Source organism: Peromyscus leucopus, chromosome 5 (assembly GCF_004664715.2).
Source record: "Peromyscus leucopus breed LL Stock chromosome 5, UCI_PerLeu_2.1, whole genome shotgun sequence".
NCBI classification, from domain to species: Eukaryota; Metazoa; Chordata; class Mammalia; order Rodentia; family Cricetidae; genus Peromyscus; species Peromyscus leucopus.
In genome coordinates, this window is record NC_051067.1 from 20498846 (window position 1) to 20511687 (window position 12842).

Genomic DNA, 12842 nt, shown 5'->3' on the forward strand with positions numbered 1-12842 from the left:
AAACAACTTTGAACTCATAATTCTCTGTCTTTACCTCCCAAGTGCTAGGTTTGCTGATGTTTACCACCACACCTAGCTTGATAAAATAATCTTAACTGGATAACACATGCTTGAAATAACCACGGGAAAGAAGGTAAAGTGTTGACCTCGGTAACTTTGAAAACTAATGAAGTCTAAGAAAAGGCAAAACAAACTATATACTGAACTCTAGTTGGTAAAAGTCACATCCTGTGGGATTGCGGGCTAATTTTCTCATGCTAATTCTCATACTGTTAGCTGGAAGTGAGATGCATGAATCTGCACTCATAGAGGAAACCTTATTAGCACCTCTAGCCTGTGGCTTTGCATTGTTGCCCTGATGGTTGTGTGCATTGTAGGGATATACATACTTGTGTAGGAATCCCAGCTGTTTGTTCTCAGGGTCTTTGCATATTGTTAAGCTTTTAAAATTGATCAGTGTATTGAGAAAAGCTATGTTATAGACCAAGTGGCATCTGTATTATGCTAGCACCATTCCCATATTTAAATGCCAATGAGCCAATTTGTATTTAAAGAATGTATTTTGTTGTAGTAGAACAGTACTGGTTAGACTTTAGTATTTCTGGGGTGAAATAGTTGCAGGGGCCAGAAGCTAGAGTATGGGTCCAGGAAGAAGTGCTTTAAGTTGGAGTAGAAAGTCCATGATTATCACAAATAAGTGCTAGTATGTCTTCTAGGCTAATAGGGGAGGTTTTGCAGGAAAATTTTCAGTAGTGTCTCTTAAGGGATGGTGTAAGAAGGGCTGACCAAACCAGGCGGTGGTGGTGTACACCTTTAATCCTAGCACTCGGGAGGTAGAGGCAGGCGGATCTCTGTGAGTTCAAGGCCAGCCTGAGCTACAGAGTGAGTTCCAAGAAAGGCGGCAAAGCTACACAGAAAAACCCTGTCTCAAAAAACCAAAAAAAAAAAAAAAAAAAGTTAGGGCTTGGAGAGATGGCTCAGAGGTTAAGAGCACTGACTGCTCTTCCAGAGGTCCTGAGTTCAATTCCCAGCAACCACATGGTGGCTCACAACCATCTGTAGTGAGATCTGGTGCCCTCTTCTGGCCTGCAGTCATACATGCTGTATACATAATAAATAAGAAGATTTAAAGAGGGGCGGGGGAGGGGGTGGAGTGTGTGTGGGGGTGCTGACCTACTGTTTCCAGAAAGGTACTGACTGGCTGGCTGCATGTTGGCGAGTGGGTGGGAGTGGCTGTATTGAACTTTTTCCATTTCAGTTAAATGGAATCAACAAGATTGTTTGAATGCAATCTGACAGAGCTAATCTTGCTGGCTTTAGAGCTTTTAAGTAATATATTAATTTTCTTTTGGAGCTATAAATGTCTTATTAGCATTGAGGCCTTTGCAGTTATAAAGATTTAAATTTAGCAGAGTATAGTGACACATGCCTTAATCCCAGCACTTGGGAGGCAGAAGCAGGAAGATCTCTGAGCTTGAGTCTATATAGTGAGATCCAGGACAGACAGCTAGAGCTACATAGTGAGACTGTCTCAAAAAAAAAAAAAAAAAAAAAAAAGGTAAGTTTGGGTGGGTCAGTGCAAAGGCTCAGTAGGTAAAGGCTCTGAAGCCTGAAGGCCTGAGTGTGATCCTGGGAACCTATGCAGAAGTGGGAGGAAAGAATGGACTCTACAAAGTTGTCCTCTGATCCTCCGTAGGTGCTCTGTGACGTGTGTGCCCACATACATGATATACCCCTGCCCCAGACATTGAAAGAACTCTTTTAAAGTGAGATTCATGAGTCTATACTCTTAGAAAAAGTGAGGGGTTCTGTGGTCCCCACCTCCATTTCATCCTCCAGTGGGGGTTGAATTTAGGGCCTTCTTGCATATGTTAGGCAAGCACTCTGCCACTCGAGCCCCAGCCTCCTTTTATATTTTAGTTTGATATAGGATCTCACTGGGTATACTGGGTTGACCTGGAGTTCATTTTCTAGCCCAGGCAGACACTGAATTTCAGTCCTCCGGCTTCAGGGGGATGACAAACCCGAGCTTCTGGGCTTGACTCCACCTACCCCCTCTTTTCGTTCTTAAAAACTACAGACTTTAAAATAATCTTACATCTGATGAGCATAGTTAGAGGTAGGCCCTAATATCAGTATTACCAGCCTTGTCTAAGAGATAGTACTTTTTTTTTCAAAATGTATTTATGTCTTTCTTTGTTTATATCTTTAGTTTCTGTGCTGGGAATTTGCTGTGGGATGTCTTTGTGTAAGCTGTAAATATGTGTTGCTCTGATTGTTTGGTAAATAAAGCTGCATTGGCCTATGGCAGGGCAGGATGGAGCCAGAAGGGAAAATCCAAGAGAGATAGTGAAAGAAGAAAGGAGAGTAAGGAGAGATGCCAAACCACCATCTAAGGATCAACATGTAATGGGACGCAGGTAAAGCCACAGAAACACGTGGTGATATATAGATTAATAGAAATGGGTTAATTTAAGATGAAAGAGCTAGCTAGCAAGAAGCCTGTCATAGGCCAAACAGTTTGTAATTAATATAAACCTCTGAGAAATTATTTTATAAGCATCTGCAGGCTTATCATTTACTAGCTCTTTCAACTTAATTCAGCCCATTTCTGTTAATCTATATATCACCACGTGGCTTCGTGGCGTTACCTGTGTTCCATTACATCTTGCTCCCTAGGCAGGTAGCACTTAGCGTCTCCTGACTCTGCCTTCCTTCTGCCTGTCTCTTTGCTTGGATTCCCCACCTGACTCTATTATTCTGCCTTGCCATAGGGCATAAGAGCTTCTTTATTAACCAATGATAGCAACACATATTCATGTATAGAGAAAGATCATCCCACAGCACTTCCCATTTTCTGTCTAATCAAAAAGGAATGTTTTCATTTTAATACAGTAAAATTACATGTAACAAAACAGTTACCAAGCAAGAATTATAGTTACAATATCTAGTCAGTTTGTATTTAGCAAAATTAAAGAAAATACTCTATTATCTATTCTATTTTTGTGAGTCTGAAGTTTCATATTTAATTTACCTTTTATCATGATTAAGGAAAACAATAATTATAGCTATCTAGTCTTCAACTTCATCAAAGACCTCAGAAAGATAGAGTATTACCTCAGTAAACAGTAAGTGAATTGTAAGCAACTTCCAAAATTCTAGAAATGACAAAGACAACTGGCTGCCTGGATAGTCACCCAAAGTTTTTCTGTAGCGTTGGGGCATCCATCCTCAGCCTATAGGTCTAGAGTCTCTGGCAGACATTTCAGTGAAACAGGAAATTTGAAGGACTGTCCCACCTATAATGGTAAAGTTTGTCAGTCACGTTCTTCTGTGTCCTGCAGAACGTCTGGCAGTTTCTTTTGTGGAGCAGGACCATCCCGTCTTGTTTTGGCAAAGTTTAGCGATCACTTTCTTCTGGGTCCTGCATGTCCAGTTCATCAGTCGCTTTTCTCTGTGTCCTGGAGAATGCACAGGGTGGCTTTGGTCCTCTCTCTCTTGCTCTTCACAAACACCAGCCCCACGTTTTTGAAATTACTCATGTGCCCCATGAAGAACTACATCAGAGAATACACCAGCCCATAACTGGCCAGCATCTCCACAGCATTAATCTGCATGGATTTAACATGAGTCTACCAATTTGCAACAAATCATATCATCTCTGTAAAAGTTTCATTTTAAAAAAAATGATGCTAGAAAATGCCTGTTACCAATGTTGAATGAGAAAATTGCGTGCAAAAGCACCTACCACTGTGAGAAGTTGTGTGCCTTCCAGTATTAGTTCTCTTTTTCTTCTGCCTTGATGTAGAAAGAATAGATAAGGATGAATATGGAGTGATTCCCAGAATTCTTGGTGTCCCTAAATCTTGGTGTCCCTAAAATGTGTGGTCAGAGCTCTTGCTGGATCAAGCTACTTGAATTTAAATTGCAGCACATATCCTGACTTGGAATTCCCAATCAGCAGGGTTCTAAAATGGACATGGTTTATCTCACTTTGTTTCCTTAGCTGTGAAATGAGGCTATATAGTATTTCCTTCGTTGGATTGTTTTGAATATTAAATGAGTTATTAGATACAGTCTACTCAAAACAGTGCTTTTACTATAGTACTAGATATGTAAACTATTATTTCTTAAGTCTATCTTGAGATTACTCCTAGAAGTTGTGGCTACTACCAGAAACTTTATTATTCATTGTTAGAATAAAATTTTTGGTAAATTAAAATAAGTTTTGGTCACTGCCAAAATTTACTATTTATATTAAGAACCCAATAATAAGATAATTGATTTAGAATTCCAGTCAGGGTTTTCTTTTCTCCTGTCCTACTCCCACTAACCCCCTCTTTATTCAACTAATCTTTTTATTACCACCGTGTGCATGCGAGCGCATGTGTGCGTGCATACCACCATGTGTGCGTGTGCGTGCGTGCGTGCGTGCGTGCGTGCGTGTGTGTGTGTGTGTGTGTGTGTGTGTGTGTAACTCAGTTTCATTAGGGTTGCTTACAGATCTTGGGTGATGGGTTCTTTACAGGGGCAAGGACAACTTACCAGTGGCTATACCACTGAAGAAAATGTCTCTCCTTCACCTAATAGCCATGACCTAACTACCTGTAGATCCTTCACATGAAGCACAGTGTTGACAGACCCAAGCTTGTGCAAAATAATCCTGTCTGCTGAGAGTTCAAGGAGTATTGGCTGTGCCATGCTTGGAAGACAGCATTCCACAATACTCCACTCCATCCTTTAGCTCTTAACATTCTCCTCACATCTCTTCTGTGATGTCCCCTGAGCCTTGGAGAGGACACTATAGATGAGCATTCAGCGGTCACTTATTCTCCACACTTGGATCAGTAACTGCTACCCACTGTGGAAAGAAAGTTCTTTGACCAGAGCTGACAGCAGCACTAGTCTGTGGGCGTAGACATAAAGGTTTAGAAGCCACTTGACAGGCACATCATGGTCCCTTTAGCAAAGCAATAGTAGTAGCTTCCCCACTAGGGCCTGTGACCTCAGATGTGGGCTTTTGGCCAGGTTTGTAGAACTAGATGTGAGCTGACCCCAAATCCAAGCAGAGTGGTTGTGGCCTTTACTATTTATTGCACCAGTAGGCATAACTTTCCTGGCAGGCCAGTAGTATAGCACACAGTGTCCACAGTGAATAAGATTGTTGATGACTTCTCCTCCAGCAGCCTGCATAGCACGTTTTGGCGCTATGAATATTAGTTATCAGGGAGGAAGTTTCCAGCTCAGCTCCAACTTGGTTTCTTTATAGACTATAACTAAAGCTTGTCTTTGGCAATAGGGTCTTTACCATCTAGTTCTGGTGGGCAACCCAAAACAATGGCAAATAGCCTGTATTGTTTTAGGGGCCATATAGGCCTCCCTGGCCAACAGCTCATAGGCAAAAGGCCCAACTCTGACTGTCTAATTTTTAAATGTGCAGTTTAGTTTGCATGAGTTTTGTATGATCAGGTAGCCTAACTAGTTGAATATATTTTACTGAAAAGCTGTTTCCCTGTCACCACAGTTGAGTTCATGTGTGTTTACTAAGTAGTTACATATTGGGGTTGGAGAGGTGGCTCAGTTGGTGAGGTGCACACCGCACCAGCATGAGGGCTTGAGTGTGATCCTGAGGCCCACTTTTAAACCACCAGCTGTGTGGGTGGTGGCGTGCGTTTGTGATCCCAGCCCCAGGGATGCAGATCGACATATCCCTGGCCAACCTGCAGATCCTACTCTGTTGAATTCTAGGCTGGTGAGAGTCTCTTTTTCATCAGGGTTGATGACATCTTTGGAACAATACCCAAGGTGATCTCTGGCCTCCACATGAGTGCACACACTTTCACACATGCACAGTATAAACACACATATACATGTGACTGTTTTGCATATTCGTGCAGTTATTTTTTTCTTGCAGCTCAGTGTAAATCTGTTACCTACATATGTTAACATTGTTGGGCTGTGGGGGGGAGGCTGCATTTTGCTGCTTCTTTTTTTGTCTTCCTAGCTAGTTTCCTAGCTCTCTGTGCTCACAGGGCTGAGTCTTACTTTTGCCTTTGTCAGAAGTTTTTGTGGTGGACCTGGTGAAATAAGTGCAAGTCCGGTAAGTGAGTTCAGTCCTTAGGACCCACAGTGGAAAGAGAGAGCTGACTCCTGAGTGTTGTGGCACATCCATCTTGCCTTATATATATACATCCTACAAGCATACAGTAATAAGAACATTTGTTTTCCTGGCCATAGAAAGGGAAGGGGAGTCCCTGCTTTGATTCCTGCCACTACCAGCACCACCAGGGGAAGAAAGGAGTAGACGAACTGAGGCCATTCAGTTCATTCGGATCTTCTGGGCCAGTGAACATGTACTAAATTGGCTTTTCAAGTGTAAATGTAACTATTTAAATGATAGGGTGTATGTTAGTAATTTGGTCAAGTGAATGCTAAGACACATACCTCATTTGTGTTGTGTTGTAGGTCATAAGGTACAATTTTTTACTTGAAAGTATTTAGTTTTAGAGCAACCATGGTGACTTTGCGATAGAAAACTCCACTGTCCATGAAGGGTGGCAAATGACAGTTTTGTACTGAGTGACATGTACCTATCTAGAACACTTGTAGTGATCAAGGCTGTTTCTCAAGCAGTCCTTCTGAGAGTGGAGATTTGACTCACATTCTGAGCATTTCTGATGGACTATTGCCAATTCTGTCTATTCATTTGTAGTTGTTGGGTTTTTGTTTTTTGTTTTTAGTTAGGTATATGTATGTGTCTGTATGTAGGTATCTGCATGTGAGCCTATGTGTCCTCTGTAAGGACAAGTATGTGTTCTCCACTGCTGAGACAATTTTTTTATCTGCTTCTTTGTAATCTTATGGACATATTTTCACGTGCTCATTTTGTTCACAGAGTAGCTTTCAGGATATATAAATCTTGAGGAAGGAGTTAATAATTGATAAAGTAAGTAAGGTAATTGTGAGTGATGGAAACCTGTGGGGTTGGAGTACAGGAATGGCAAGTTTAGAAAGTTTAAAAGCCAGTGCTCAACAGATGGCCCCTAATGTTAACAATAGCACCATATTACTTCGTTTCCTTAAAAAAGGGGGTGGGGGATTACAAAGCTGTGCTTATCAATAGATTATCATTGAAGAATTGTGAGTTGGTCTTTTTTTTTTAAGAAAGAATGATGAGAATATATCAACAGAATTATAAATTCTTTAAGATATACCTATTAATGTAGTTTATTTAAAATTATGCCGTCATATAAGTACCTCCAGTTTAAAAAGTGGTTCATTTTGCAGAAGAATGTATAGATTGTTAGAAATTAAATGAAGATTTAGATCTGATATAAGATCCTTTTCTCATATGCTTCCAATCCAGAATAACTTAAAAATATACGCTACCTTAAAATACTGTAATTTGGGGACTGGAGAGATGGCTCAGTAGTACTTGATTTGGGTTCAGTTCCCCAGTACCCACATGGCAACCTCACAACAGCCTGTGACTCTAGTTGCAAAGAACCCAACACTGTATGGATAGCAGGCACACAGTTGCATACACCTACATAGTTGCAGGCAAACACACATAAAGTAAGAATACATCTTTAAAAAAAAAAAAAAACTTTAGTTTTTATTGAGGGCCTCTGCCAGACTCAGTGTGTTCAGACTCTGAACTCTTAATTCAGCTAGTGATAGTTAGTGTAAAGAGGTCTTTGCCTGGCTTCTGCTGTTTTGCGTAATGGATTCATTGTGATGATAAATGTTTCATTACCTCTTTAGTTATTTGAAATTAAGTTTCATTCAAGTGCATTATTTTTTTGAATTGTTTAGGATTTTTCACTTGAAATCTCATTGCCCTTCTTTCTTGTTTCCCATGCAGGACATGGTAAAACTCCAAAAGATGCAGAAAATCTCATTTGCTCTTTCCTTCTTGTTTCCCGTGCAGGTCATGGGAAAACCCCCAAAGACGCAGCATCTGTCCGAGCCACGCATCCCATACCAGCAGCCTGCGGGATTTATTATTTTGAAGTAAAAATTGTCAGTAAGGGAAGAGATGGGTAAGTGTAAATTTTGTGGGCATGACAATTTTCTGTTCCTGGATAATTATATTTGAAATGATTCATAAATGTTTGTGATATAATTGGAAAGTTGCAGTCTTAAATCTTGGTCTTGGAAAACTAGACTCTAAATATCACAGTACAGCAAATTGGTTCTGGTTCTAGTTAAGTCCTAGTTGAACTAAAGCTTGAGTTCATGATTTTAATAGTCTTTCTGGCAGGTTCATTATGAAAACTGAGAGTTGAGGTTTAAGTAATAGAGTGACTCATTATTCTGAGTTCTGCCAAGATGCTAGATCTAACACTTGGTTAACCAAAGCCAGTAAGTGACTTGCAGGTATTGTAAAGGGTGTGGGGTTTAGAGTTTGAGTTAATACTTGGAAGATGGATGCTTGTGTGTTCTTGATTAGGAAGCTTCCTAGGAGGTTAGTGTATGGTATGGGAGCTTCAGAGTGAAGACTCTCTGGTTGATTGTGGAACCAGCTTTTGTTTATTGCTCTTAGTCTTAGAATCGATGTGTATGATATGTGTGTACATCAGAACCACTTCTTAAAATATAGTTTAGGCCTGAACTAAAATACTCTGAATTAGAATTTTCAGAAGTAGAGCTTTGTTAAAGATGTAGGCATTTTGAGAGGTCCATGGGGAATTTTGTTGCATATTCCTAGTTAAGAACTGATTCTCTAAAGTCACATTATTTTCTTATACTTCATTGGGATATTTGAGAGCCCTTTAAGCAACCTGGGGTCATTTTTTCTAGCCACCAAGATCTTGGGCTCTTCAGGTAAGCTGACCTGTATTTGAATCCCTCTTGTTGATGTACCTGTGTTTAATTAACAGACATGTCCAGTACACTATTCTTCACCTTGCTGAATATAATCAGTGCTGGGAATACTGAAAGAAGGGGAAGGCTTGGGCTACTACAGTGACAGCTTTTTAACTGCCTCTTTTGCCAACATCATCAAACAAAACATAAAACCAGAGATTCCCAAGAGAAAGCTTCTGAGAGAGACGTTGGCCTAACTCTGTAGTTGTCTGTTCAACTTACTCAGCTGTATAATGCTGGCATTGCTCGTGGTGATCCCCAGGGTCCTCTATAGCTTTCATTCTATGTATTCCATCTGTGAATGGTCTCCACCTCACATTTTCTTGGGTGCAGGTACCCTGAGCCTTAAATCTAGTGCTGTGTCTCGCTTATTCCCTTGAGCTGCAGTCAGGTACATCTGCTGAGATTTTCCACAGCCATTCAGTTTAGCCTGTTGAAATGCCATTCTCAAAACCAGTTGGGTTAGTGTTTTCACTCTTGGTATAAACTTGAGGATTTTCCATCTGTATCTTTGTCTTGTCTCCACGGCATCTCCCTTAGTTGGATGGGTCTTGGTAGTTCATCTCTGGAGTTCCCGGGTTGTTGGTAATTACCCAGATGCTCCATGTTTATAACTGTTAACAGTGCCTTAGACCTGACTTGGCTTTGTCTCTTCCTTAAGAACATCTGGAACATATGCTTTGAGGCCAAAATATGAAACTTTTTACTAGAGTCATTTATGGTGTGATTGGATCCTATGCAGTTGTTCATTCTTACCTATATGTAGCTAGGATTCCTCACCGTTCTTTCCCTTTTATGTTTAAAATTATGTGTGTTTTGCATATAGTAAATCTGGTCCCATTTGGTATAGAGTTCTATGAGTTTTTATAAATATGTGTAGTCATAACCACTATAACTAGTGTATAAATTAGTTCCCTCAATCTCTGTCCCTTGGTAGATTACCCTTTCCTATCTCCAGCCTGGCAACCACTGATGGGGTTTCTGCCTATCTCTTGCCATTTCTAGAATAGCATATAGATGAAATCATAATATGTAGCCTTCTAAAGTCTGCCAGCATCTGCTCTGCATAACATGTAATGAATTCAAGAGCTATCCTTACTGCTGCATATTTTGGAGAACAGCCCTTTTTATTGCTGAGGGTATGGGAGATCAAACCAGTATGCGAACCCACTCCCCAAGGGTTAGGTTTTCATGATTTCAAATAGAAACATTATCAACATTTATATGTACATGTTTTTCTGGAAATGCAAGTTTTCATTTCACTTGGTTAAATATCTAGGAACAAGATTGCCAAATTGTAGTTAAAACATATTTTTAGCTTTATATAAGGAACTGTGAGGTTATTTTTGCAAAGTAGCCGGACTAATTTGCACTTCCACCAACAGTGAGAATATTTCTCTTGATCTGCCTCAATGGCACATCTTGTGTTGTCAGGGTTTTAATTTTTTTTTCCACTTTTTTAAAAATTATTTTGGTAAAGTATACAAACCACTGTGACATTTTTATATATAAACATATGCCATCATTACTTTGTCCTTATTCTCAGTGTTCTCATGGTTTTTCACTGTTGTAATGATGTCTGGTTTTTCCAAATGGCTGATTCTTAATTCTTATCTGCTCTTCATCTATACGACACTTTCTTGACACTTTCTGCACATGTCAGCTTAGGTTTTTTTAGTTCTTTATATTTTCCCTTTCCTTTTCCCCCAGAGTTAGCTTCCTATTTCCTCTTCGCATTTGTCAGTTCAACTGATCAGCTTTTAAAGTCCTAGCTTCGGGCTATCTTCTTTGTGTGTCACTGCCTCTTTCCCAAAAGAATATTGTCTCCTTTACGTTTTGACCAGGCTAATGATGACACAAATACTCTCAATTGTCTGTGTGCCGCTGATTGAAGGGTAGGGATTATTTCCAGTTTCAAGTGCATTCATGTGAGTAATTGAATGGTTTTTGTCTCTACTTCTCCCATTTCTAAAATGGCATATAAACAGAATCATTCTACTTAAGTAGTCCTTTAAGGTGGCATCTTCAACTTAGCATAATGCATATGAGATGCAGTCCTGCTACAGCATATATTGGAGAACAGACCCCTTTGTTGTTGATGGCATGGATGAGCACCTAGTTCACTTACCCACTCCCCAGTTTTCTTGGAGAGATGTTTGCCTATCTGTTTATTTCACTTTAAAGAGTTTTCTTTAGACCGTGTTTAAGAATAGGACAGGTAAAATTATTTGAATCCAAGATCTTAGTTTTCTAGAAAAATGGTCATTGACAAGTTTACTCATGAAATGACAGGGGTTTATTGTGATTGCCTCTTTGGACAGAGTGAGAGAGAGCAGGAGGTGTGGTGTTAAAAGTACTCTGTGTGTGTGTGTGTGTGTGTGTGTGTGTAAAAAGGCTGTGTTGCCTCTGCCCTGGGCATTGTTTCTAGATCTGCTGAGGAAAGAAAGTTAGGAGCATGACTATGAGGGGTATTTTTTTTTTCTGCCCAGAGAATAAGGCTTGAAGGAAATTAATTTTACTTCATGAGTGAATATAGTTAATTTTCTGAGTTAGCTTTTTTTAAACTGAGCATAATTTTATGCATATTTAGAAAATTTAAAAGGACGAATTATCTGAGAAGTAACCTGTCAATTTTTTATTAATTTAAAAATAAAATTTGAACAGATTTCATAACAAAAAATTAAATTGTGTTATGTACATGACTGTATTTTTAGGAGACATATTAAGGGGTATATCTTCACTTTGTGTGTTTAATATTGATCAATGGCTGGTAAGAAATTTGTAAAAAATATTTTTTACTCAATGTACGTTCAGCTCAGGAATTTCATTCAAGCTTTAAATTATGCATGCTAATAGACACAGAGGTAGCAGAGAAACAGTTAATTCAAACTGTGAGCGATAACGTTTTATTTGAGAACTTTTAGATATAATTTATTATGCATATGATATTTTTAACTCTTCAAAGAAAATATTGATACCACTGTTTGACAGTGATTCTGGAAGAATTGGCACGTGCTTCAGTCTGTATTGTATTCCTCAGTTTTCCTGCTGGTAATAATATACTCTCAAGGTGTTCCTTTTATGCTTATTAACTTTAGAAGCTATTCTTTGTGAAGAGTAGAAAAGAAAGTTTCCTCTCCAGCTTTGAGAAGATGAAAAAACCAGAATGCCTGGGGCTGGAGAGGTGGCTCGGCAGTTAGACGCATGCGCTGCCCTTGCAAAGGACCCCACTTCAATCAGAGCACCCTGATGGGCAGCTCACAACTGCCTTGTAACTCCAGCTCCATGTGTTTCAGCACCCTTTTCTGGCCTGCTCAGGTATTGACTCAAGTGCACAAACCCATGTGTAGACACATTCGTTTACACTGATTTAAAAAACGAAACTAGAAGGGTACCTCCTAGTTCCTGTTGGCTGTTATCAACAAATAAGTACTCACAGAGGAAGCTGTGAGCAAAGAGAAAGTAACGTAAGTGAGAAGCATGGTTAGCAACTTCACAGATGTCTGTTGGGTACATGGTTAGAAGTTCTGTGAGCCTAAGCAGCATTACTCGATTCATGTTGTCTTACTTATTCATGGTTATCTAGTGGGCTTTCTGACATGCAGTAGAAACTGTGTTTAGCAAGTACAGTGGGGTAGGACAGAGCAGTCATGCAAAAATAAAACAGTCTATATTGAATGAAGATTGAGATCATAAATGGGGGAACTAAAGTAATTCTGGCTCAAGAAAACCATGTATCAAGGAAGTAGTATATGCTAGCACTTTAATATTAGTAATTAATATTAGAATTTGAGAGGCTTTGTTGGAGAAAAATATTCCACAAGGTGGTTACTGACTAAGGTAGTCTTGGGTAGAGTATGAATCCACATGGTCTTTGGCAGAGTCATTATGGCTCAGTGCTACTGGGACTTTAGGGGATTGTAATGGAAACATACAGAAGAAAGAATGGACTTAGATATGAGAGAACCCTGATG

The 12842-nt window shown here is 39.6% G+C and overlaps 1 protein-coding gene across 1 annotated transcript in view; it reads left to right on the top strand.

The window, feature by feature from the left end:
* The window catches only part of Ranbp9 (RAN binding protein 9), an 89563-nt gene that overhangs the window by 10459 nt on the left and 66262 nt on the right, over positions 1 to 12842 (top strand). The window contains exon 2 of the mRNA XM_028867724.2: positions 7931 to 8042. Within this exon, the coding sequence (XP_028723557.1) occupies positions 7931 to 8042 (112 nt within the window). The remainder of the gene's footprint in view (positions 1 to 7930; positions 8043 to 12842) is intronic.